Raw genomic sequence first — 27,730 nt, forward strand, 5'->3', positions numbered from 1 at the left:
GAATGAGCAGTGTGTGATCTCCAAGGGTAGAGAGAGCACGAAGGCAGCAGTGAGGTGAGATAAAGAATAAGCCAGCAGGCAGTACCACACCCAGCCCAACGCCAAGAGGGGGTGAGGATGGGTGAACGAGGAAACTGGTGTATAGTTGAGCATATTTCATACATATGCCTCAGAGTGGTAGAGCTGGATCTTGAGGTAGCACATTCCTAATTGTCTGAGAAAGCGCCAGATTGATTTCCTGAATGGTTGTACAAGTTTACATTCCCACCAACAATGGAGCAGGGTCCCTCTTTCTCCACATCCTTTCCAGCATATGTTGTCAAGTGAGTTTTTGATCTTAGCCATTCTGATGGGTGTAAGGTGAAATCTCAGGGTTGTTTTGATTTGCATTTCCCTGATGACTAAGGGCATTGTACATTTCTTTAAGTGTTTCTCTGCCATTCGATATTCCTCTACTGAGAATTCTCTGTTTAGCACCATACCCCATCTTTTAATTGGATTGCTTGTTTTGTTGGTGTTTAACTTCTAGGTTCTTCATACAGCCTGGATATTAGCCCTCTTTCAAATACAAGGTGGCTGAAGATCCTTTCCCAATCTGTAGGCTGTTTGTTCTGAAGACAGTGTCCTTTGCTTTACAGAAGTTTTTCAGTTTCATGAGGTCCCATTTATTGATTGTTGATCTTAGAGCCTGTGCTGTTGGTGTTCTGCTCATAAGTTGTCTCCTGTGCCAATGAGTTCAAGGCTCTTCCCCACTTTTTTCTTTTCACAGTTTTAGTGTGTCTGGTTTAATGTTGAGGTCTTGGATCCACTTGGCCTTTAGTGCTACTCAGGGTGACAAATATGGATCTATTTGTATTTTCTACATGTAAACATCCAGTTAGACCAGCACCATTTTTTTGACAATGCTATCTTTTTTTCCACTGTATTGTTTTGGCTTCTTAGTCAAAAATCAAGTATCCATATGTATGTGGGTTTATTCTTGGTCTATTCATTTCCATTGATCCTCCAGCCTGTTTCTATGCCAGTACTATGCAATTTTTATTTACTGTTGCTCTATAGTACAACTTGAGATTAGGGAGGGAGATACCTCTAAAAGATGTGTTATTGTACATGATTTTTTTTTTTTAGCAATTCTGGCTTTTGTTTTTACATATGAAAGGGAGAATTGTTCTTTCAAGTTCTTCAAAGAATTGTGTTGATATTTTAATGAGAATTGCATTGAATCTGTAGATTGCTTTTGGAAAGATGGCCACTTTCACTATGCTAAAGTCTACATTTCTTCAACCATATTTGTAGCAGTTCTATTTGTAATAGCCAGAATCTGGAAACAACCTAGATGCCCCTCAACAGAGCAATGGATACAGAAATTGTAGTCCATTTGCACAAAGAAATACTACTCAACTATTATAAACAAGAAAATCATGAAATTTGTAGGCAAATAGTGGGAACTAGAAAAGATCGTCTTGAGTGAGATACCCCAGAATCAGAAAGAACACTTGGTGGTTTTTAGACATATAACATAGGATAAACATATTAAAATCTATACTCCTAAAAAAGCTAACCAAGGAAGACCCTAGGGAAGCTACTCAATCCTCATTCAGAAGGGCAAACTCGCTAGACAGCAGAAGCAGGAGAGGACAGAGAACAGGACAGGAGCCTACCACAGACAGCCTCTGAAAGACTCTACTGGCCAAGGTATCAAAAAATAAAAAAAGGCTGAGACACAGCCACACTTTGGACAGAATGCATGCAATGTTATGAAAGAAGGGGGAGGTAGAAATACCTGGAGGGGACACGAGCTCCAAAAGAAGACCAACAGAGCAAAAAAACAGGGCTCTGAGGGCCCTGCAGAGACTGATACCCCAACCAAGGACCATGCATGGAGAGGACTTAAACCCTGGCTCAGATGTAGCCCATAGACTCAGTCTCCAAGTGGGTACCCTACTAAGGGGAGCAGGGGCAGTCTCTGGCATGAGCTCATTAGCAGGCTCTCTGATCACCTCCCCCTGGAGAGTTGCAACCATGCCAGGCCACAGAGGAAGACAATACAGCCAGTTCTGATGAGACCTGATAGGCTAGAGTCAGATGAAAGGGGAGAAGGACCTCTCCTATCAGTGAACTATGGGAAGGGCATAGGAGGAGAAGAGGGAGGGAGGGTGGGTTTGGGAGGGGATGAGGAAGGGGGCCACAGCTGGGATACAAAGTGAATAAGTAGTAATAAATAATAATAATTAAAATAAAAAGAGGATATTGGAGGTCAGGGCTTGGATAAGGAAGGTAAAGTGGGAAAGGAGGTAAAGGAGGGGAAGAGTGAAAGGTTGAGAGTTTCCAGCAGAGGACAGGGGATTAAACCTAGGCTAAAAAGAAAGACTTGGGTGGGGGTTCTGGACAATAGGGGTAGGACAGGAAAGAGAGTGGAAAGGGGGGAGAGGGCAGTGTTAGGGGTTGAGGCCAGCCAAGACTGGGGACTAGCGACAGGGACAGGGAGGATATGAAGAAACCTCACACACTTAGTCACTGACACTTCCCCTCTGGCTGCAGGACCAGGACTATTGCAAGGGCCCAGGCACTGACTTGACTCCTTGACTTTCTGCCCTGCTTCAGCTGCTGAAGGTCTGAGAGTCCAGACAACACGTGATGGGAGCAGGTTCTACTAGCTTTTGCTGAAAACCGAAGAAAGCAATGCTCACTCTGGTACACCCACTCCAGTGTCGTCAGTGTAGCATATCAATAGATTGTGCTACTAGACAGGAGATACGTTTTCTTCAGGAATAAGCTCCCTGGAGGTCACTGGCAATGTTTCCCCCCTCCCAACCACCTAAGCCACAAACACATTCTGAGATTTCTACACTTCCTTGGTTGTGGTTGTGGGGTTGGACTAATGGGCCTTTTGACCTTTCTTTGTGATTCTTGGAACAGCACAATTAACTATTCAAGGAAACATATATTTGATAGATTATTAAAAGCTTTAACACGAATAGAATGGAAGAAAAATAATCTTAAGAGAAGTAATGAATCAGATTCACTACCAGGAAGCATTACAAGAATAGCAAAAAATAGTGGACTCCTCTTTAGGGAAAGAGAGCATTGGAAAGTACAGCTGGCTTGAGCCTGTCCCCCTTGGCGTCTTATCTCTAAGGAGGATCATAAATTTTTAGCAAGACACATGGGAGGATGGTTAACAAATATGTATTTAGATTTTAACACAGAGAAAGGTTTTGGCAGGTATCTGACTTACCTCCTGACTTTCCTCTTCATTGATTAGCAATAATGAAACTGCAGTTTGAGGTTTCCTTTGTCTGCTTTGATCAAAAGTTCTCAGGCCAAGATTTCTTGTGGGCACTGCCCTATGTTAAAATGTAAACTTTGTATTCTTAGTAAAAGTCTGACTGTTCTAGGAAGTATGCAAACTTTAAGGTATTTCCTTATGTAATTACTATAAAACTATTAGCCTGACTTCAGTAAAATTACAGCAGATTCTAAGCACTCCTCAGTGTGGCCTCTGTCTGTCAATCTGCCTAACCTGTGTCTTCCTGAGTATCAAAAAACCCTAAATCTCCTACGGTTGTGGGACCTGGCTGGGTCAGTCCGTGGCATCACCCTACATGAAATCAGAAGACAAAAAGTTTCAAGATGCACAAACCAAAGGAAACATGAATATGCAAATGTGCCATTTGAGCTGGGGACCTCAGCACTCCTTTCTCAGTGACTGAGCAACATTCAAGAAGACCCAATTTATTTTTGCTAACATTTCTAGAACACTCTAAATTGAGTCAGCAAAATGTATCTTCTATTTCAGTATATGTGGGACAATCAACAATAAAACTTTTGGTGGTTTTTTGTTTGTTTGTTTTAAGACAAGATCTCACCATATAGCTCTGGCTGTCCCGGAACCCACTATATAGACAAGGTTGGCTTTAATCTCACAAAGATCTGACTGCCTCTGGCTCCCAAGTACTGGGATTAGAGGCATGTGCTGATACCATGCTCAGTGATAAAGGTCAATTTGATAATTAAAAACTGTATAAAGAGTAGATATCATAAAGGCCACCCTATCTGACCACAACAGAAGTGTGAAATGAGATACATGTGAAATCTTCAAACATTTCAGTGTTGACTAGCATTGTGCTTCCATATAGTTGTATAGTGAATGAGGATTTGATAGGAAAATTTAAAAATACATTAACATGTGCAAGAATGAACACCAGCTCTTAGAAACACCGTGAAAATCTTAGGCCTATAGCAACTGGGTAGAACAACTGAGCAGATGTCTTGGACAGCTTCTGGTATCCAAGGCCTCCAAGAAATAGACGAGAATGAAATGTTTGCAATGGAGGAAATACTTCCCTTTGAAAATACTTGGGGGAGCTGGAGAGACGGCTCAGAGGTTAAGAGCACTAGCTGCTCATGACCAGAGGTCATGAGTTCAATTCCCAGCAACCACATGGTGGCTCACAACCATCTATAGTGAGATCTGTGTACACAGTAAATAAATAAATCTTTAAAAAAAAAAAAAAAGAAAAAGAAAATACTTAGGAGCCTGATAGGATGGCCAAAACTCACCAGACACGTCATGAGAACTCACCCCTTCCTGTGTGTCAACAAGCAGAAGGGAAAAGTGGCAGGAGCCTTCTAAGTCAGGGGGACAATATTGCAGCCACAGAGGCACTTTGGTAGAAGCTCAGAGAGCATTGTCCAGATATGAAAGTCATGTTTCTGCAGGAATTATTACTAAAGTGGAAATGATAATGTTAAAGAAAACACAAAGACTGCAGCCCAGAATTAGTCTCAAAAACACATTTGAAGCTAATGGTTTGACTCTGGAAAACTTGGGAGAAGTTGAACACCAAGTAGGAGGGAAAGATGGAAAAAGCATTTTCTCAGCTCATGCAACTGAAAATTCTGATAGAGAAAGCACTGTGAACTATGATCCACTCAGATGGAGGAGAACAACAACAAAAAGGCACTGTGGATATATGAAAAGACTAAGGAGCAGGCAGAGTTCCCCAGCATAGACACATGCAGCAGTGGTCCCCTGCAGAAACTAGGTCCTGCAGGAGCAGGAGCCATGACAGAAGGGCAGCCTTCTGAAGGGACAAGGCCCATTCTCTTCCCACTTTCCTCCTCCTTACAGGGTGAACTCTCAAACAAAGCCCAGAAGCCTTCCTAGACAGCACAACACACAGAAATATGTGATGTTTTCTGAAAGTTTTCAAATGACAGATCCTGGAAAGAGGCGATTCACAAACCTTCTTCTAACAACTCAAAAGAGGAAAGGTGAAATCATCTCCTTAGTTTCAGTGCATTACTGTCTGTCGATAAGGCAGGTCTTTGTTGTTGTGTTTTGTTTACGTTTTGGGGCAGTTTTTGTTGTGTGTTGTTTGTTTGTTTTGGCATAGAGAAGACAAGCACACAGATGGCCATTCCTGAGGGGGCAGCATGCAACACCCACTCTGGAAAGAGCAATAACCTGTGGCATGCTCTTTCCATGTGTGTTGTGTTTCATTTTTCTAGACATGGATTTTCTGGGTAGCCCTAAGCTTTCCTGGAACTCATTCCATAGACCAGGCTGGCCATACACTCCGAGATTTGCCTGCCTCTGCTTCCCAACTGCTTGGATTAAAGGCTTGCACACCACTGCCTGGCAAAAAATACTTTTTAAACATTTACCTAGTTCATGTACTGAGCCATAGCCTAAAATACTGTCCACTCAGCCCTGTGAGTAGCTACACTGATGTCATTCTCAAATTATCATGGAATTCACTGCTAAATCTCAAAGATGATCAGGAATCAGGGGCTTTGTATTCATTTCTTAGGTGTGCTAGAATTTGAAAACAAAAATTGCTATCTGCTGACCCATGTAAAGGTCTCCTGGACAGCCTGAGTAATCATGAGATACTAAGATTTGTTAACTAAACAAAGAAACAACCTATAGGTAGGCTGGAGAGATGGCTAGGTGATTACGGGCACTGGACACTCTTCCAGAAGACCCAAGTTCAATAAGCAACACCCACAGGGGGCATCCAATCATCTGCAACCCCAGTTCCAGGGCCTGGCATCCTCTTTTGGCCTCCACAGGCACCTGGTATATCCATAGTGCACACACCTACATTAAGCAAAACATCCATACACATGTAACAATAAAAATGTAAAAGACGTAATTCTATGTGCTTTTCTCCTATGGTAAATTAGAATGTCTGAAGATACTCTTTTCTTGTAAATGTTATTCTTTGAAACAGACATTAAAAACAACATTCCAGAAAATAAAGATTCTGCCATAAACATGGGAAAAGATGATAAAAAAAAATGTAAGGTGGCCTTGGTGGCACATGTCTGTAATCCCAGCACTCTGGGAAGCAGAGGTAGGCAGATCTCTCAGAGTTCAAGATCAACCTGGTTTATAAAGCAAGCCCAGGGCAGGCAAGGTTACATGGAGAATCTCTGTCAAAAAGAAAAAGAAGAAGAAGAAGAAGAAGAAGAAAAAGAAGAAGAAGAAGAAGAAGAAAAAGAAGAAGAAGAAGAGAATAAAAGCTTACAATCAAAGTAAGAAAGGCTTGCAACCAACAACCTTAATTTACACTTTAAAAATTAATGCAAAATGGAGCAACTTCAGGAAAACAGAAGACAGAAAATATAATGATGGAAAAATAATCTGCAAAATTAGAAAACAAGCTACAGGAGAAAAGAATCAGTGAAGTAGAAACAGGCTGATAAGGACCCTGGTTCCTGCACCCCTGGAGCTCCCTGCCCTCACTTGGACAAGGAAGGCTCAATACACCCAAGTCAACCAATGTCCTGCACCAAATGAAGGGAACAAAGGACAAAGTTTACCATCCCCTCAACAAATGCAGAAAGAGGTGTGGAAACTCAACACACTGCTGATACAATCAATCCATAAACTAGGTATGGGAGAATTCCCTACCAGACACACACACACACACACACACACATACACACACACACACACTCAGAGAGAGGGAGAGAGAGAAAGACAGAGAGAGAGAGACTTATAATGCAACACAACTAACACCTAAGAGCTTATTTAACAATCAGAAGTTGATCCCAGGAGGTTCAATTTTGACAACTTGTACTCAAAAGATAGAGTACTGAAATGAAATGCTTCAAGAGTGGAAACAAAGAGGTTAAGAAATCTCTACTTGTGTATGACATGATAGTGAACTTAGAAAATGCTGAAGAGCCCAGCAAAGTAGAATTAGGAGTACTAAATCAAGTATTGTACAATTTAAAAATCACAACCCAGATGTCCCTCAGTTGAGGAATGGATACAGAAATTGTGGTACTTTTACACAATGGAATACTACTCTGCAATTAAAAATGAGGAAATCATGAAATTTGTAGGCAAATGGTGGGACCTAGAAACGATCATCCTGAGTGAGGTATCCTAAAAGCAGAAAGACACACATGGTATATACTCACTTATATAGTCCTACAAGATAGGATACATATACTGAAATCTGTCCACCTAAAGAAGATAAACAAGAAAGAAGACCCAGGGTATGATGATCAATTCTCATTTAGAAAGACAAATGGGATGGACATTGGATGTAGGAGCAAACAAGTAACAGGACAGGAGCCTACCACAGAGGGTCTCTGAAAGACTCTACCTAGCAGTGTATCAAAACAGATATTGAGACTCATAACCAAACCTCCGGCAGATTGTAGGGAACAAAAAAAAGGAGGGGGGGTCAATATGACCTGGAGAGGACAGGAGTTCCACAAGGACAAAATATATCTGGGCACAGGGGTCTTTAATGAGACTGTTTCTCCAAACAAGAACCATGTATGAATGCAACCTAGAGCCTCTGCTCAGATGTAGCCCTTGGTAGCTCAGTATCCACGTGGGGACCCTAATAAGGGGAACAGGGACTCTTTCTGACATGAACTCGATGGTGGGCTCTTTGACCTCCCCCTACCCCACCCTGAGAGAAGCAGCCTTGCTAGGCCACAGAGGAGGACTTTGCAGCCAGTCATGAAGACACCTGATAAACCTGTATCAGATGGAAGGGGAGGAGGTTCTCCCTTATCAGTGGACTTGGAAAGGGGCAGGGAGGAGATGAGGGTGGGAGGGTGGGATTGGGAGGGAAATAGGAAGTAAAATACAGCAGGGATACAAAGTTAACAAATTGTAAGTAATATTAAAAAAATTACAAAAAGAAATAAAAATCACTTGTATTTACATGCACTAATAACCAATGAGCTGAAAATTAAACTAAGAGAACTGCTTCACTGTCAGTATCATCAAAAAGAAATAATTACAAATAAACTCAGACAAACGGGTAAAAAAAAATCTGAATATGAAAAACTGCCAACAGGAAAAAAATTGAAGGGCACACCTGTGTTCACAGATTAGAAGAAACACTGTTACAATGCTCATAATAATCAAAGTGGACTTATAGGCTGTATGTAGTTGCTATTAACTTCCTATAGTATTCTCCATTGGGGGAAGGTGGCCAGTGGCCAGTAGTGGGACAACAAAGAACTTGAGGGTGCACCAGGGGCTAATGGGGAAGGACCCTGGGGAGCAAATGAGTCAGGGATGGAGAAGAAAAAGAGATAAAGGAAGCCAGAAAGAGCAGGTCTGAAGGAGAAGGAGGGTGTGTGCAAAGCTAGAGAACAGAGGAAATAGAGGAGCTTCTACCTCCCTAGGACCTGAGTGGAGCCTTAGAGTGCCCCGCCCGGCCGCTGTGGGCGTGGACCTGATGCCAGAGGAAATGGGCGGGAACAAATTTCTCTCATTTTCCAGGCTGCTCGCAAGGGAGTCCGCTGAAGGCAGAGACTTCGCTCTTTCTCTGTCTTTCCTGACTCTGGCCCGGGGTTCCCGAAGGCTCAACTGCTGGTGAGTGAGGTGAAGGGGCCGCGGGGTGTGGGCGCCCTGAACCACTTTGTCCTGCGCAGTCAGTTCAGAACGGAGACGTCCACGCGCCCTTGGTTCGCTAAATTCAGAGTCGTCGCCTCCGCTCTCCCGAGGGGGCAGGGACCTCGGTTAGCCGGGGGGGAGGACGAGAACCACGGGGCCAGGAGGGTCCCCGCAGACAGGTAGGGAAAGTGGACTAGGAACCCGCAGAGTGAGGTGAAGGCACCGCGGGGTGTGGGCGCCCTGCGCATCGCCCTCGGACCACAAAGTTCACAGTCGTCGCCGCGCGCCCAGCGGGGCAGGGAGGAAAAGCAGAGCCACAGCGCCCGGAGGGGTCCCGCAGTCACGTAGGGAAAGTGGACTAGGAACCCGCGTGGCGGGGCCGGAAAGGCCTGACTTCACAGCCCGGGAGCCTGGAGCTGCAGGTCTCTGTGGGGTTTCCTCTGCGCGTGGGTCCTGAGGAATCCCCATCCTCTCCCCAGCTCCACCGCTGCGGACAGCCCTGTCTCAGGAAGGAACCATGAAAGAGGGAGCAAGCACCAAGCGCGGTCATTCCCTGACTGTGACACTTTTACTTCTCCTGAGCTTCCTGCAAACCACTCTGTCCCATGGTGAGTTCCCAGGGTCCATAGAGGGGGTGGGGTTGGGGTGGGGGTGAGGGTGAGGGAGGGACATGGAGGACAGACCGGATTCTGAGTCATGAATTCCAGGGTCCTGGGCTACCAGGAAGCCCTGGGCTTCTTTTCTTCACCACCTCAGCGACCAGGAGCCCTGACTCTGTCTCTGTCCCACAGGGGCTTCAGTGGATTGAAGAAGTTACGGGGAAAATTACAGAGGAGGGAGGCGCTGGAGAGGGTGGGGGACAGGGGGAAGTTCCTGGTGAAGCCCTCAACACCTTCTGGGTCTGCAGGAAGCCTAAAGCCCAGTCAGTCCCTTTTGCCCTGGAACTTTCTTTCCTACCTTCTCATGGTACTTCTCCAGCAGAACCCAGCTTCCAGGGATAAGATGGCCACACCTCCCACATTCTTGTCCCCTCCCCTCATTCATTTTTCCTTTCTTCATTCTGGAGTTGTTTTGTTTTAAGGCAAGGCTTCTCACTATGTAGCCCACACTATAGACTCTGAAACAAGCCTTTCTCTCCCTTGGTCTACCAAGTGCTGGGGTTACAGGACTGTGACACCAGGCTCATCTTCAATGCAGACAGGACTAATCAACCACCCAGCTGCTCAGCTCCCTTCCCTGCCCATCTAGCCTTCCCAACTTTCCAACCCACAAAATGCCTTTTCACTGCTCACCCACCAGGAAGCAACGTGAGCTCATGCCTTAAGACACCTCAGCTACTCAGGGCTGGAGCACCTTGTCCTCTAGGGAGGACCCTGGCAATGGGACTGGGTGAGGAGCTATGGAAGCTGCTGCCCTTGCTCCCAGGCCTATGTGGTCTGCCTCCAGCGGACATGGCACCAGATAGTGATGTTCTTTAGACAGGAGAGGGTTCTTCTGTTCTGTAAATGCAGGCACTAATTTTTATTCAATCTGGAGAACCTCACTGTATCTCTGTCTGCATCAAATACTCAATTCTGCATTTGGTGGGACAGCAGCAGAAGGTCACAAGCTGATGAATGAGACAGAAGATGTGTCCTCTAAACCAGATTAGGGAATACACCATGTACCAGGATTGGTGCCCATCCCTCCAGAGTGTCTTCCAAAGTCCTGTGAAAGCTGCATGTTTCCCAGACAGCACTGGTTCTTTGCTGCCTGTGACTTCTGAGTCAGCTAGAAATGACAACAGGAGGCCCTGAACTTAAGAACTGTTGATCTCTCCATTGCTGTCCAATAGATTCCTTGGAGCACAGAGGATACTCCTTGAAGCCTGTGGTCTTTGCTGAGGAAGAGGTGGCAGCTTCCTTGAGAAGTTACCTGTCACTTCCTCTAGATGAGATAAGATTTCCACAACCATCTAGAGAAGAGGAGAAGCCCCCTCCCAGGGTAGGGAGGGAAGCGATGTCTCCCTGCTATGCAGCTCTCAACATACAGGGACTTGTGATGTCCCTGCAGCAATGTCTCACTTCTGCATATCATGTCTGACTGTGACTGTCCACTTTGTAACATGGAGGGAAGGAGCTCACCTCATGGTGTCTCCCTGAGGCCTGATGAATCTTCTGATAGCCCAGGACCTGAGGCCTCTCTGTCCCAGAAACCAGGGCCATGCCAGGAGCCAGGCTGCCCTCCTTAGAGGACCTGACGTCCTACAGTGACATCTAAGACACTTGGGTGTCGCTACCTGTCTTGGCAGGAACTGGATTGGCATGCATGTCTCTGATTTAGGCAGCTGATTATCTAATTGGATAATCCAGTAGTGTTAATCCAATTAGAAATTGTCATGAACTCCACCCAGGGACATTTCATAGACCTGAATCCTCTGGCTGATACAGCTGTCCTGGGTCATAGGGCCGTAGAGGCAGTCCCAGCCTTGCTCCTCCTGGATGTATCATCTCTGGCTGCTTTCAGGCTACAAGAATAGAGATGGGCAGGTGTACAAGAACTCCTGCCAAGACTCCTGCAATGGCTTCAATGTCAAAACAATTGCTGTATTAGTTGTTTGTCTTTTGCTAGGATAAAATACCACAACCAGGGTAACAAAGAATAGGAAGCTGTTTTGTGGGCTTATAAGTTTCAAAGGACAAGAGCCCATCGACCACAGCAGGGAGCAGGGCACCAGGTGGGCCGGGTGGCCAGAGCACCAAGCTGAGAGCCCTCATCTTGAACCACAGAGGGAACATGGCGGCCAGAGCAAGAAGCTGAGATCCCTCATCATGAACCACAGAGGGAACATGGCGGCTGGAGCAGCAAGCTGAGAGCCCACATGTTAAACCCGAAGCAAGATGCACACATGGGGAATGGGAATTCGACTAGGCTCGTTGGTTTCAAACACACACCCCAGTGATATACGTCCTCAAGCCAAGGTCACACCTCCAAAACCTCTCCAATCCACTGCCACCAACTGGGACCACGTGTTCTCACACCTGAGCCTGTGGGGACAGTCTCATTAGTGACCACATCACACAGTCAATGTAGCATCTGGGGCTTCATCCCCAGGTGACAGGGAGATGATGAAGCAGACAGTGAGAAACACTGCCCTTGCTGGAGATGAGTGGTCCTTCCTTGTGAGGACCTGGTCTGTCCTCCTAGGAATCTGGGGCTGTCCTTGAGGAGCTTCACCTTTAAATTGTTTGAGATGTATTTTTATTTCATCTGCATAAGATCCTGTCTGCATTATGTATGTGGAACACCCACGTGTGTTCTTGTGCCCTTGGAAACTAAAACAGGTCATAGGATCCCTAAAGCTGACATTACAGGCAGATGTGAGCTATCCTGTGGTTGCTGGGAATGAACCTAAATCTTCTGCAGCAGCAACACGTGTTCTCAACCACTGTGCCATCTCTCTAGCTCCAGTGGTTCAGGCACAATGGACACAGGAGCCTTGGAACAGCAGCTTTCAGACTCCTGTTCATCTGTTTTGTCTTTTATTACTAAAATCCAGCTCCAGCTGCGTTGGCTAACCATCTGTCTGCTTTAGCATCTTTGTGTTCTGTTAGCCATGGGCCCCTTAAGCAGTTAGGCCCTAGGCTGTGTCTTTCTTACTCCTCAGTGGATCACTGTCCTTGCCTTTACTGTCTCCTGACAGTTAGTCTGTATTTTCTGGGATTCAGGAATATGGTCTCCTAACATCACCCATAGCCTTGTGCCGTCATCACCCCTGAGCTTCCGACAATGCTGGTGCCCTTCTCCCTGGCCAGTCCCACTGTGCTTCTCAACATGGCTGCTGCAGCATCCCACAGAGCAGCAGGGACTCTGCACATTTCCCAGAACGCTTTGCTGTGATATCCACTTAGTCACATGAACTTCTCTGAGATTTTTCATCATCACTCCTCTACTACCAGATTTAACTATCCTAGGTTTTCCTTATTTGTAGTGTGGGCTATCCTCCGACCAGTTCCAGGAAACCATCCCTGGACTGCTACATCTGGTCCAGCAGATGTGACATTGTGCTATTCTAGTTCCATTGTGTTGCTGTGATTAAACACTCTGGCAAAAGTAATGTAAGAGGGAAACAGATCTTTGTCAGTGTTCTATTGCTGTGAAGAGACACCATGACATGGCAACTCTTATAAATGAAAGCATTTAATTGGGGCTGGCTTATGTTTCCAGAGTTTAGTTTATTATCTCATGGTTGGGAGCACGGTGGTACATGGGCAGACATGATAACTGACAGTTGTATAGCCAGATCTAAAGGCAGCAAGAAATAGCAGGCTCTAGGCTTGGAATGGGCTCTTTGAAACCTCAAACCCGTCCCCAGTGACACACTTCCCCCCATAAGGACACACCTACTCCAAAAAGGCTACACTCCTAATCCCTCTCAGGTAGTGTCATGCCATAATGATCAAGCATTCAAATATTTGAAATCTTAGGGGCATTCTTAATCAAAAAACCACATTGCTTTCCCAGCCCCTGATGGGCTGGTAATAATGTAAAACTGTATCCAGTCCAACTTCAAAAGTCCCCATAGTTTATCAAAGTCTTGACACTTTTTAAAAGCACAAAGTTCAAAGTCTCTTTTACCCTCTTAACTAAACTTGCCTGTAAAATTCAAAAGCAGATCACATACTTCCAATGTAGTATGGCACAGAATATGCATCACCATTCTTAGAGGGAGGAAAGGAAAGGGAGCATAGTGAGAAAATACAAGGCAAGATGGAAAACCAGCAGCTCAGACTTGAAACTCTGCATCTCCATGCCTGATGACAACATGCTCTTCAGCACTCTAAACCCTTTCATCTTTGCTGACTGCAACATGCTTCTCTCCCTTCACCTGCTTCTATGCCCTTTTCTCAGCTCTCCTTGGCAATTATTTCATGACTCTGGCATCTCCAAAATCTTGGAGTCTGCACTGAAATTCAGGCTTTACCTTCAAAGTTTCACTCTAGGGCCTCTATGAGCCTCCATGCAGCAACACCCCTGACACACGCCTGGCCTCAGCAGCTTTATGAAGCCCAGAAGGGAGATTCCACAACCCTTCCTTATATCCTTGATCCTAAAGCCGAACCACATGGCCAAAGCTGAAAAGGTTTTCTGCCTTTGCTGAGGCTGGAACATGGCTCACTCATTCAAACACATTTTCATCAGCTTTCTGGTTTTGATAGTCTCCCTCATTGTCTACACATTTCTTGAATTCCTTCTGACAAGTTGGGAGCTTAGCTGTCTAGGGTCTTTGCCTGAGGTCACACCTCCTTTTATTCCTTTTAGAATCAGGCTTTTCTTTATTATTATTATTATTTGTTGTTGTTTAAATCTCATTGAGCACTGGGCTTTCTCCATTACTCTTCCTGGGGCTCCTTTTCTCCTCAAACTGCTCATTTTCTATTTTCCCTTGCTCATCTTGTTCCTGTTCGTTACAGATCTGCATAAGAGAGACCACTAATGACCACATGACACAGTGGATACTAGAATGTCCTGAAATGTCCTCTGCCAAATTTACTAATCCAAAACACTTCAATTCAGTCTTAGCATATTTTTATTTGGAAGAGATGAAACAGGGGCAAAAAGCAACCAGTCTTCACAGAAATGGTCATAAAAATGGTCTCTAGGCCACTTAATAATATTCTTCTCTCTGAAAACTTTTGAACCAGGCTCTCCTAATCTATACTGCTCTAGCACCAATGTCTTCTTTGCTCCTACTGGCATGGCCCTTAAGCCCCACTTACAATGTTCAACTGCTTCCTAATCCAAAGTCCCAAAGTCCACATTCTGATCACAAGCAGTATGGTGAGGGCTGTCACAGCAATCCCCCACACTCAGGACCAACTTCTAGCTTGCTCAATGTCCTATTACTCTGAAGAGACCCCATGACCATGGCAACTCCTATAAAAGAAAGCATTATTTAGAGCTTGCTTAGCATTTCAGAGGTTTAGTCCATTTTATTCATGGTGTAGAACAGGGCAGCACACAGGCAGATATCATAGCTGAGAGTTCTGTATCCTGACCTAAAGGCAACAAGAAGAGAGACTGGCTTGGAGTGGGCTTTCTGAAACCTCAGAGTCCTCCCCCAGTGACACACTTCCTCCAACAAAGCTACACCTACTCCAAAAGGCCACACTCCTAATTTCATATCACATCTCCTTTAACGTGTGTACTGTGGGCCTTTTTACACAAATGCTTCACAAACCCATTTTAGAGGTGCTGGATTGCGTATTCCATGCAGTATCTGACCTGGATCATGCAAGCCATTCCTGTAGCACGTGGGCATTGTCTGCAGAAAATTCTGTGTGCTGACCACTAATTGTCCTGTGTGTCCTAAGCTTGTGGAGAACTCTGAGTGGTAAAGTGCCTGCTTCACAACCACGAGGACTTGAATTTGATCCCTAGAACTCATGTAAATGATCTGGGTGTGGGGCTGTTTGCTTTCATTGTCAGCACTAGGAAAGCAGAGGCAGGAGAACCCTGGGTCACTGGCAGCCTGTCTTGCCTATTGATGAATCCCAAGCATCTCAGAGACCTTGTCTGATCGACACTACTGAGGCACACTTGTGAGGCTACAAAAATGGTTTCCTTACTAACATCTGGAGGTCTGTGCATCAATACTCCCTTCCAAGACGTTTGCCATTTTAGTCTTAGCAGGAGTAGTGCAAATACGATGTCAGGAATGCTTTCTTAATTCACCTTCATTATTCACTGTTCCTCGTTAGCAAAAGGGTTTCTTTTCAAGTTTAAAAGTGGATTTCCCTAGAGATGAGACATGCGTGTTTCATCCTGATCCATCAAGTACTAGTTTTGTGATGTTTAGTTCACAAGCACAAAGCTAGTTCTCAGGCCCCCGAAGCTCCTGTTCATGTCCACCAAATCCTCTGCAGGGGTGTACTTAGAGACAAGGAATCTTAGCCACTCAAGGACAATTTCAAGCCTCAGCAGGGGTAGGAAAAGGAAAGTGGAGAGCGAAAACCTTGGAGATAGGAAGAAAACATGTGGCTGAGGAGGCAGAAAGAAGAAGGGAAGAGCAAGCTGGCTGAAGGAGACAGGAAAGGAGTTCCCAAACCTGCAGCACTCTACCTCATAGTAAAAGGTTTGGGGAGGAAGAATAAGAAAAGGCTATTTTAACATCCCTTTTGTGCTTAGTATTTAATTCTTCTGCATATTTCTAAAAGTTTTCTTCCACAATTTGTTAAATTTTAAATGTTAGTGCTTATGCACACACATTGTAAATATGTATAAGCCTCAGGATGTCTTGCCTGCTTCTGTGTGCAGTCTGCTTAACAGAATGGCTCCAGGGTATTTTGTTCTCCTAAGCACTTAGTGACAGTCTGGGAGACCAGGGGCCATAAGTGTGATGGAAACCAAGACTCCCAGGGAAGGGGAGAGACTGGCGCTTCCAGCAGGTCACAGACAGACAGATGTCTCCTTGAGCATGAATTAGAGGTGTGCTTGAATGTGGGGAACCTGAGATCTGACGCCCAACATTGTGTGAAGGGGCCCAGTGGGGACATGACGAGCTCTGTGCTCACAGGTGGCAGCTCCCCATTCCAAGCCAAACTGCACATGACTCCAGGAGCCTTTCCTGAACACACAGGCGCCATGGTGAATTCACCACGTGTTCTATGTCTCCTTTCCCCTGTGTGCTCAGCAAGAGTTTCAGCCCCAGGAACATGGATTCTATGTGATATATTTTACTCTTCAACACTTGATCATAGTCACTAAAATATCTGTGAGATAAATCTTCCTGATGACACTTTGTGCACTTGAGTTCTACCAACCTAAGACAGTCAACGATGGCACAGAAATAAGGATCTAGAAGCTGGTGGACCTCTTGAAAAGACACTTCTCCTCCTGACATTTTCCCAAAGTTTCAAAACCATGAGTCTATGAACCTCTGTTTCCCCTTTGACCTCACGTGTATGTTTCTCTCACAGATGCAGACTCTCTGAACTGCAACCTCTCTGTCAAGTCTCGTACCACAGATGGACAATGCTCAATGAATGGAGAGACTCTCCTTAAGTATAATAACACAAATCAAGGCACACTTTTGCGTAAACTGGAGAAGGAGGGAAAAGCCAGTCAAGTGTGCACAATTTTGCCCGACAGCATAAAAGAGGTTTTAGAAGAGATGTGCAAGGAACCAGGATTATTCCAGACCACAGGTAAGTATGGGACCGAATGCAAAGATAGAAGCTATCAGTAGTATCCAAGTGGGTCACCTAGTAAGGGGAACAGGGACTGTCTCTGATATTAACTCAGTGGCTGGTTCTTTGAACTCCCCCACACATACCCACAGAGGGAAGAGTAGCCTTGTCAGGCCACACAGGAGGACATTGCAGCCAGTCCTGATGAGACTTGATAAGCTAGGGTCAGAGGAGGACCTCCCCTATTAGTGAACTCAGTGAAAGGCCGGGAGGAGATGAGGGAGAGAGGAGATGAGGGAAGGAGGGTAGCATTGGGAGGGAATGAGGGAGGAGGCCACAGCTGGGATATAAATAAACTGTAATTAATATATAAAAAATAATAATTTCAAAAAGAAATGAAAAAGATACCTGTTTTTATAGAAAAGAAAAAGAAATATGAAGAGCAAAGCATGTGTGGGAAGTGGGCTCTGGCTGTATTGGCATAAAAAAAACATATTGACCCAACCGGAAAGTGCATGGTAGGTAATGTGTAAAAAGCAGCAAGCCAGGGAGGAAAGAACACAGGTTCCTAAGTGTGCAGGGAAAGACCTGACCATTGAAGGGGTGATGGCTCTATAAAGAGTAGAAGATGATCATTGTTCTGTGTGCCATTTGCAGGAGATCACACAATGAATGTCACCATGAGGTCTCAGTACAAAGAAGGAAAACTCATTTATGCCTTCTGGACATTCAGAACCATTGATGGAAAGCAAAAGCATGACTACAACTGTTCTATAACCAACAAGACTTGCAGGTGTAGTCCTCATGATGCAGGCAGTGCTGAGATACAATCGGAGCACCTAAAAGAAGCCCTCAGAAAGCTCTCTGTGGGAGATATTGGAAACTGCCTCATGAAATTGTCCACACCCTTGAGGAAAGAGCCAAGTAAGTAGCTCGGTAGATTACCATAAAGAAATTTCCACAGGGTAGGAAAGGCATGACAGTTCCCTTGAAAACTCTGATGACTTCCCTGTGTGAATGTCAGCAAGTGTGCATAAGGGAAATTTTGGTAGACTGAGTGAGTGAATTCTTGGTGGTCTTCCTGTCTGGGAGGCCAGAAATGACCAAGAGGATTCCTCTTTCCAACTCATTCCCTGTTTACCAGGGTTCCAGGCTCTATGTGGCTGCTAACGGGCCTCAAGTCTGTCTGCATCACTGTAAACTTCCTGCCTTTTCTTCCTCCATTATGGCTGCCCTTCCACCAGCTCCACCAGCACTTTTGAAGGTGTCAATATCTTTCTTTGGCACCATCAAACACTATCAATTGTTCCAACATCCAGAAAGTTCTACCCACAGTAAATATGTCACATGGTTTGGAGGTTCAAGACAGTTGCTTCCATTGGTAGTGAGATAAACTGTGTGAGAACATCTTACACACATCCTATTCATCCATCCAGGATCTGGTAAAATAGTTATCGCACATGAATTCCTTGTGCTGCCTAGAGAGAGAAGTTGCTGATGGAGGTGTGTTTTTTGTTTTATCCATATTTTTTCTCATTGTTTGAAAGGACCAAAAGTAAATCCTCAGGATACTACCCAGCTTAGCTCTGCCACCCCGATTCCACGTACTGTGAATACCACGCCACCTACATCTGCCAGCGAGCATCAACACACCAGCAGGATTCTGTATCTATCACCTTTGATCATTCTATTGATCATCCTAGTGGCCTTTGCAGTTGCCTGGATTGTGAAGAAAAGAGGTAAGGAGCAGGCTGGGTTCTCACTCTTATGCTTGGTAGTATTATTCTGGTGAGGACATGGGAGAGGGGTCCTAGTGTTCTCATCCAAACCACCATTCATCACAGGGACCATCTTTCCACTATAATGATGCCCCTTCTTAGCCTTGAGCCTCCACTCTGTAGTGATATTATACTGTTGCTGGGTGCAGGAGGCTGGCAGACTCAGTGAAACCATACAGTCAGTGGAGGGAAGAAACAGGAAAGTCCTCCTGAGGTGACAGAACCCAAGTATCCAGATACGAGAGAAGGAAAACAAAATGTGGTGTTCCCTCCTAATGACCCAATCAAAGCTTCCCCCAAGACTGTGATTTCTGAGGATGACATGATCCAGCTCAGGAATTCCACTTAATGCCACAGAAGTTGCCCATCACCTGCTGTGTCTTCCCTAGACCATGAGAAACATTGGTGGAGCAATCCTTGACCGCACGCTGACTCGGCTTTCTTTCAGTTCTATCTTATGTGTGCGTGTCATGTGGATGCGTGTACTTTGTATGCACCCATGTACACAGGAGACAAAAATCCACCATGCTCCCTGAGAGACAAGCTGAACTGGAGCTAGGCTGGCAGCCCTAAGCGCCCTTGCTCCCCTGCTTCTACCTCCTGGATGGCTGAAATGACAGGCTCACCCCGCCATGCCCAGCATTTGACTGGGTGGTTGGAAATTCAAGTTCAGATTCTCATGCTTCCCAGGAAGGGTCTCCCCAACTGATCCATATGCCCAACCCCCCAGATGAATTCTGAGGATAGTCTGCCCACCTGTCCATCACGTGACTGCTCAGACACCTAGAGTGGCCCTTAACTGCTTTCTAAACCTCGTTTGTATGGTCTGCCGTGCTCTTTCCCGAGACCCCCGTCTTGTATCTACTTAGTTGTTGTAAATATCTTGTAAGACACATTTGCTCACCATCTTTTAGTACCGCCAGAGAGTCCCTCCGTGTGAGATGTGATTGGAGCGGCTGGTGAGAGTTTTATTAAAGAGGAATGTACTTATGGGAGCTTGGTGGGGTTTAATTATCTGTGATCACACTCCTTTTTGTGTCTTGTCACTGATGGGCACAGACTACAGCTGACTATGCTAACTCGCTAAATACAAAAAGGAGACTGAAATGAAATATGAAGTAACATGAGCTGGGCACCTGCACAGCAGAAAGGATGAAGTATAGGAGCCCTAACCTGTATGTTGGTCAGACCTACAGTTTCAGTGTGTGGAATGTCAGGGCAGGAATATTGCCAGAAGAGTTCAAGCCTGTTGTGGGTTATATAATACAAAACCCAAGTCACCTTGGGGAATAAAGAGAATCCTTGTCCCGAAAGCACACATTTGAAAAATGAAAATAATAAGGCCAACAAAGACAGAAATATAGGTATATTTTGTTGAGCTTTCATATTGTCATACTATCTGGTTTTTTTTTTTCATTTTTTGCTGATTTTTTTTTCAAAATCTCTTTTTCAATATGCTTACAACACATTAAACATCTGAAGCTTTGCCACACAGGAGCTTGGAGTAGCAGAGGATCTAGAAGGAAAATAAAATAAGAAAGGATTGTGCAGCTGAGTGTGTGGTCTGGATGTGGGGAGTGTCTGAGAAATGAAGGAGAGCGGGGTGCGGCAGCTGGAGGCTCCTGAGCCCACTGTTACCCACTTTTTGTCCACAGGTGCTCCCTGTTGCTCCTCTAGCTCTGTAGTCTGATCTACAGTTGTCATCAGCAGCTGTGTTGGGTGACTCTGAACACTGCCTGTGGCTTCTTCACCAAAGAAGCAAACGTATTTCTGATGGTATCTCTGAAATCTGTGCTGCTGAGTTCCAGACTGGTGGGAAACCAGGAGACTGATGGCATCAGAGCCTCACGCACCAGGGCATCACAGTGCAATAGGCTGCTGCCATCAGGGACTCACTGTTTTGTTCCTTTTTTGTTCTTGTTCTCACTTAATTGCTTTGTGGACAGCAAGCTGGGCCTGGCTTTAAATTACCCATCACTGTCTCAAACAGTGACCTGCCCCGTGTGACTCCATTTGCCTCCCCTCTCAGTGAAAAGCAGAAATTGCTTGTCATGACAACTCACTCTTTACAGACACACGCCCTGCCCAGGACCACCCGTGATTCAAAGGCTGAGACCTAACTAACTCTAAAGGAAAGGGTGTCACCTGTTCACTTACCAGAACAGGTTGGAAGCAGTGAGCACATGTGCATATGAAAACCACATCAGAGATCCAGGACTGAGGATTTGGCTCACCCTCAGCTGGACCCTGAACAGGCCACCTACCCTGCAATGGTTATGGCCCCACAAGCTTGCCATGTGGTTGTCTGAAGGAGCCTGCAGGCAGAGAACTCCTGGCCATCTGAAGGCTTCAGCTCCACCCACGTGCTAATACCTCCCACTTGCATCACTTTCTGACAGTTCCTCTGCTGCTCCATGCTAATGTGGTCCTGCTCCTCACCGCTAAGCTGCACTCAGTCCCGAGGCTGGCACAGCCCTGCAGCCCTGCAGGCCCTAACAGCTCCTCTGCGTTGAGTCTCTCTGTGTCTACTGTCCCTCTGTCTCTGCCTCCAATCTGGTCTCTTTAAACTCTAATGGCAACTCCTTCACCCCTTGGAAGCCATTCTGTAATCTAAGCGTATGTGACACATATACTTATATGTGTATTATAATGTGTGATCTGACAGTTTATAGCAGTAATTAAGACTGGAGTAAAGGAGCCCGTGTGGGCCAGCAGACAATTATCAAAGGACTTCTTGACAGTTACAGCCAGTGAATTGGATAGAGCTTATAAATTAATACTAGCATGTGAGCACTAATTTCATAGCTCACGTATTCAGGGTTTCATTTGTATTATAGGAGTTCGGTGAGTACACAGTCCATTGGCAATGAAACTGCAAATACATATTTTTTCAGACAAATGAAACATCCAGTTATAAAAATATAATTCAGCATCCCTACCAAACTAAGACTTGCTCCCCTGACCCAGCGCCTGCCTTGCTCCACAGTGTCATCCCCCACTGTTCAGGATGATGTCTGACCAAGGTGCTAGTCACAGGGAGCTTCCATCCAGCTTCTCAGGACGAGAGGGTTAGCAAAATAAAAAATAAATCAGAAAAAGTGAGCAAACCTCAGATCACACATGTATAAGTGTTTATATATAGGATGATATCGAATTATCCTGTGGTGAAAGAAAACTACAAAGATGTTAGCTCAGGTGAGAAAGATAAGTAACAGGTTAAAAAGTCCTAAAATAGTGCTGCCTGCAGCGATGACAGTACTCAGAGCACGGAGCTCGGGAACACGGGACACTAGCAGTCCAGAGGGTGCTGTCATGACAGGAACTACAGCGGGCCATGGCCAGGCATAGACTTGTGATATTCAGCAGACCAAAATGATGTAAACATTTTAGTGAGGAGCACGGACAAAGAGCTAACTCAGTTGGATAACGCTTTGGTTGGTTGGTATTGGTCCCCACAAGCATGAGGACCTGGGTTCCCTCCTCAGAACCCATGTCCACTGTGGTGGCACATGCCTGTGTTCCCAGTGTAGGGGACAGAGAGGGAGAAGTTCTGGGTTCCCTCCTCAGAACCCATGTCCACTGTGGTGGCACATGCCTGTGTTCCCAGTGTAGGGGACAGAGAGGGAGAAGTTCTGGGTTCCCTCCTCAGAACCCATGTCCACTGTGGTGGCACATGCCTGTGTTCCCAGTGTAGGGGACAGAGAGGGAGAAGTTCTGGGTTCCCTCCTCAGAACCCATGTCCACTGTGGTGGCACATGCCTGTGTTCTCAGTGTAGGGGACAGAGGGGGAGAAGTTCATCTCTGTGAATTTCTCGTCAGCCAGACTAGATGAACTGGGGAGTTCCAGTACAGACTGGCTATGAACACAGTCCGCATGGCATCTTGGGGAATGACACCCAAACTTAATGTCTAGTCTCCGTATGTAGGAGTATGCGAACAAGCACACACGTGTGTACATGCCCGAACAAGGTAGACACTGGGGGCCACACTAAGCACGTGACTCCTCAGGAGACAATACTCCTGAGAGCGTGTGGAACTTCTTAATTCTAGGAACAAGATGCTCCCTGGCCTTGTCTCTGCGCCATTTGTATATCTGCATTTGAATAGAGAAGAGGGGAAGAGGGAGCTCTTAGCTGTCTTCTCAGATAATAAGTGTCAAAGCACCATTGCTCAGCACTGGCCTGAGGTGCCCGGGTAGGGTAGGATTCACCCTCTACTTGTATGAGGTGTCATGAGGAACTGGATCAGACTCCAAGCATTAGAGTCAGGTCATTAGCAGAGGACATTTTGATTTAATTTTGAGGGAGGAAGCCTTTGAGTCTGCATTTCTGCCCTCACAGATCGGCAGATCATTCATGGTGTAGATGGATTCTTTTTGGAGGGCTTTATTGGTGAGAATAGAGCACTGAGCGCTCAGCTTGAGGTTGCTTGGCTGGCATAGGATCATAAGACCACAAAACTTAAGAAGGACTTGAACTACGTTTTGGAGAGGAAAAGGGTGATTGTTGAATGAGCTTGAAGGCCAGACTGACATCACTTAGAGGTCAAGAGGGCCTCAGGGCTGACAGTTGTGTCAGTGAGTTGAGAAGCAGTGCACTGGAGTAGAGTTGTGGCAGTTCAGTTCACACAATTCAGAGAAGCTTTACTGGGAGTGTTTCACAGAGACAGGCTGAAGAGAGAATAAGCCAGACACAGGCAAACAGCAGGAGGATCCAGAGAATGAAAAGTAGCCAGAAGATTGGAACAGATTGCTAGAGTTAGTTTGAGGGCAAGCAGGGAAATTCAGCTAGAAGCTGAGAAGCCAGTTTGAATAGTTAGCTTAGAAAGGAGTAGGAGAGAGAAGAGCTGAGCTGAACCAGCCAGCTTAGAAAGGAGTAGGAGAGAGAAGAGCTGAGCTGAACCAGCCAGCTTAGAAAGGAGTAGGAGAGAGAAGAGCTGAGCTGAACCAGCCAGCAAGAGTTCAGAAAGAACTAGAATGGGTGAACTTTAATAGTAAGGCTCAGAGGCTGAAAACTTTCTAAGCCTCGATTAGACTGTAGGGAGGGTCAATCTTATCTAGCAAGATAAGATATTATGAAGCTTCCAGCACTAGGCCTAGGTTAGTAGATGGAGGCAAGAAGCCTCAGACACAACAATTATATCTGGTGAATAAAAGTCACTTTTACTTTAAGTGTTGGTGTAGATGCTAGTGACAGATAGCCCTGCCACAATACTATCTCCATTTTAATGGCTTATGACCTATAAGATAAAGATCATACTGGAAGATTAAGTGAGACTGGCCAAAAATACCACAGAGGTAAAACAAGAAATAGCTGTGAGTAGGAAAAAAGAATTGTAAGTGACGGTGTGAAACCTTCTTTTGGAGGTCTCAGGACAGGGAGGAAAGATGATAATAGTGACTGAGGAGAAGGAACCCTAGAAATGTAGAAGTAAGGGATTTTTTAAATTAATTATAGTTTATTCACTTTGCATCCCAGCTGTAGGCCCCTCCCTCATCCCCTCCTAACCCTAACCTCATCTCTTCCCATACCCCTCCCCAAGTCCACTGATAAGGGAGGTCCTCCACCCCTCCCTCTGACCCTAGCCTGTCAGGTGTCATAAGGGGTTTTTAACTTGACCTCAGATTCTGGTTACTCATTAGAGTCTGGAGGTGTTTGCTAGTATGTTGTAACAAACTTTCACTAAAAGAATGAACAAAAATCTCCAAGAGGCTCCTAGAAACCAGCTGTTTAAGCCTTTGTAGGTTAAGCGCTCTTACTTTTTCTAAGGTGAACCCACAGTGACAGGCCTTGTACAGCTGAGGATGAGCAGGACCTGATAGGAGCTGTCCAGACATCCCCATGGCCCTGCTTTCTGTGGAAGAAATTTAAGGTGAACTTAATCCCCTGGTTTAATACCTGGAGATGATCCTGGAAACATGGAGTCAGAGCTTGAACTGTACTTATCCTATATTAAGTGACAGCCTTGATCATAGACACAAGAGGCCAATGTGGAGAAAAAACCCATGGTGCAGGCTTCAAAGGGGTTGCTAGCCTTAGAGTGGGCAATAATTCACAATCACAAATGTAGATTGATTAGGATGTAGAGAGCTTTAGGAACTTCAGTTCTCCCAGTTGAGCAAGGTCCTGATGAGAATTCTGGCGTAGATATTTAATTTTACATTATTTTGATGTGCTTTTTTGTTGAGTGTTTACGACAGTATAGGTGACCACCAGCTTCTTGTTATTGTTGACAGCTGTATCTCTTCAGGGGTTACTTTTAGAGGTGTTGGAGAGTTTTCGCAGCCCCTTGTTTTCAGTTTTTCTCCACCTGTTATCTGCTGAACAAAGGGCATTTTTCTGTGAAATGACCTAAAGCTCAAACTCTGGGCTCTCCATGGCCTCTGAGAAGGTTCAGAGCCTTTTAGTGCCGCTCCTTTGTCCTCTACCCTTGGACATGGCCAACCAGGAGGTAAAGTGACAATATCAGCTGTCAGTCCAGCCCTTGATCCCATGACTATTGGAAACTCAGAAAGTCAGTTACATCAGACTTGAAAAACAGATACTGGCTTTTAGTCTGATATATATAACGTCGTGAGTGACCAGCTCACAGCCCAGGATAACTATGAATGCAGCCATATCAAATTTAGGGACATCCTTAACATATTATTAGGCAGTTTTCTTTAAATAATTTATTTAATTTTGTGCACATCAGCATGAAGGTGTCAGATCCCTTGGAAATGGAGACAGTTGTGAGCTGCCATGTGGGTGCTGGGAATTGAACCCAGTTCCTTTTTTGGAAGAGCAGACAGTGCTCTTAACCACTGAGCCATCTCTCCAGCCCTGAGGCAGTTTTGAAAATATTTTAAGTAACTTGATTGTACTGTTCTCAAGCGTGAATTATGGAGATAACTTGGTGACACAACATCAAAAGATTAGATGCATTTGATGAACAAATGTTGACTAAAACAGATTTTAAATCATCTTGACTCTCATAAGCCTTCATTGTTAAGAAGTTAAAGTCCTGACAAACTCAGAAGGAATTACAAGCAATTTTGTTCACAAACCATAAATGTAGTTAAACAAGGTTTTTTTTTTTAACTATACATAAATTAACTGTCACAAACCTTGTGACAAACAAAATTTCTGCTTTTTCACAATCTTTAGCAATCCTTTAGGATGGAATTCATTTGTCATAGAAATCCTTCTTACCCATAAGCATATTCTCTCCATCAGAAATACGACTCTCTGTCTATATAAGCCATCACCATCTCTTTCTTGGCTGCTTCTTTCCTTTGCTAAATGCCTGACGTAATTTAGGATTCTTGTTTTCCTGGAAGATATAAAACCCTAAACACAGCAAACCTCATCATGTTTCCTCTTTTACAATAGGTTTAGATGATCAATATTATCAAATCATTGGTTAATGTTTTTTTTCACACTTAGCTTCACTAAGTTGGTGAGATTGTTTGTATAATGCTGCTATTTTCTTTTTTCTTCACAAATTTAAAGCAATCCAATGTGTAGGCCTTGCTTCTGTATTAGGAATTAAAGGATTTGAACTAAACTTGCATGTTCTCTTGCTTATTTATCACCTGATTTAAGTTAATTCCTTTGAGGAAAGGGCGCTATCGAGGAAACATACCACAGAGCATCTACCTGACGTGAAGAACTGATACAACAAATCAAAGACACAGGCAAACAGCTGGGCCAGACCACAAAACGACACAAAAACGATTGCACGGGTGAACAGAAGTTTCCAGAAAGACTTGCACCCACACAAGCTAGTGGACTGAGCAGGTGCTCAGTGACAGGAGAGAATGGATGCCACAGGCCCCAAGGCACATTGACTTGGGCCAGATTTAACTCTTAGGACCCATTTATTACCTTCCTCCATATGGAACTTCACTTTTTTGTTTCTGTTTTCTTTTGTTTTGTTTTTTGAGACAGGGTGTCTCTGTGTAGTCCTGGCTCTCCTGGACTCACTCTGTAGACCAGGCTGGCCTTGCACTCACAGAGATCCACCTGCCTCTGCCTCCCTGAGTGTTGGGATTACAGGCGTGCACCACCATGCCCAGCTACATAACTTTACGTTCTTGTGACAATTAAATATGTCCTTAGAATGTATGAACAATCCCTGTAGGTCCCCCCAATCCAACAGCAAAGAATTTTATCAGCTAGCGTCTGAGCCTGGAGTTGAGATTCCCCGGACTTGCTGTCCTATCTGCCTGGCGTCTCTACAGATGTATTTGGAGGATGATTGATTCATGACTTTCCCTGTTTCTTTAGTATAAAATTTCATAAAAATTGCTGCCCAACAAAATCATGGGTAACTTAAACCCGTGGCCATTCTGGGAGCCTGCCCATGGTCTTTCATGTTTATGTTCACTTTAAAGTATCTCTTACCCCTTAAGGGAGGCTTTGTTGTTCTTACAAATGGAAGCAGCTCTCGGCACTGTTATAGGACTCTGTCGGGTCTGAAGAAAGTAGCCATGGCTTGGGCTAGAGTCACCAACCTCAGCATTGCACCCAGGCTCTGCGGCTCCACTCAGTTGTTCTCCTGGGCCGCCTGTGTGGATGCCTGACAGGTGAGTTCCGTGACCTGACAGAGGACACCTGGACACAGAAACATGCAGTGAAGAGCCTGAGACCTGCTTTGCCACACTGGCTCAATTTAGTGCCCAGTTAGTCCCCAGTGGTGGCTCTCTACAACCTGTTGCTGGGCAACTGGACTGAAGAGACAGTGCTCCCCCCTTCCCCTCCAGATCACAGAGAGAAAAAGGGAGAAGAAAGGTCACTGCTGTAAAAAATAAAAATAAAAAATAAAGCAGCCTAGAGGAAGGAAGCAGGCAGGAATGCAGGCTTACTCCCTGGTCTACTCTGCAGTGAAACTGAAACAACTCAGTGAGGACCCTGGTTCCTTTGCCC

At 45.1% G+C, this 27,730-nt stretch overlaps 1 protein-coding gene and 1 long non-coding RNA gene across 3 annotated transcripts in view; one reads left to right on the plus strand and one right to left on the minus strand.

Annotated features, from left to right (window-relative positions):
* LOC132649443 (uncharacterized) overlaps positions 1–27,730 on the minus strand; it is a 268,684-nt gene that overhangs the window by 53,287 nt on the left and 187,667 nt on the right. The gene's annotated exons all lie outside the window — the stretch shown is intronic.
* On the plus strand, positions 8,745–26,369 carry LOC110542803 (histocompatibility antigen 60b-like). Its single transcript, XM_060373247.1, has 6 exons — positions 8,745–8,857; positions 9,358–9,486; positions 16,837–17,064; positions 17,704–17,970; positions 18,594–18,785; positions 20,480–26,369. The coding sequence occupies exons 2-6, from the start codon at positions 9,396–9,398 to the stop codon at positions 20,512–20,514; spliced, it is 813 nt and encodes a 270-aa protein (XP_060229230.1). The 5' UTR covers positions 8,745–8,857; positions 9,358–9,395; the 3' UTR covers positions 20,515–26,369.

This window comes from Meriones unguiculatus, chromosome 20 (genome assembly GCF_030254825.1).
Source record: "Meriones unguiculatus strain TT.TT164.6M chromosome 20, Bangor_MerUng_6.1, whole genome shotgun sequence".
Taxonomy (NCBI): Eukaryota; Metazoa; Chordata; class Mammalia; order Rodentia; family Muridae; genus Meriones; species Meriones unguiculatus.

Excerpts from the sequence above, each read along its gene's own strand:
- LOC110542803 (XM_060373247.1), top strand. The coding sequence starts at position 9,396 with ATGAAAGAGGGAGCAAGCACCAAGCGCGGTCATTCCCTGACTGTGACA. Across the intron at positions 9,487-16,836 it reads GCAAACCACTCTGTCCCATG|ATGCAGACTCTCTGAACTGC; the intron begins GTGAGTTCCCAG and ends TTTCTCTCACAG. Across the intron at positions 17,971-18,593 it reads ACCCTTGAGGAAAGAGCCAA|GACCAAAAGTAAATCCTCAG; the intron begins GTAAGTAGCTCG and ends ATTGTTTGAAAG.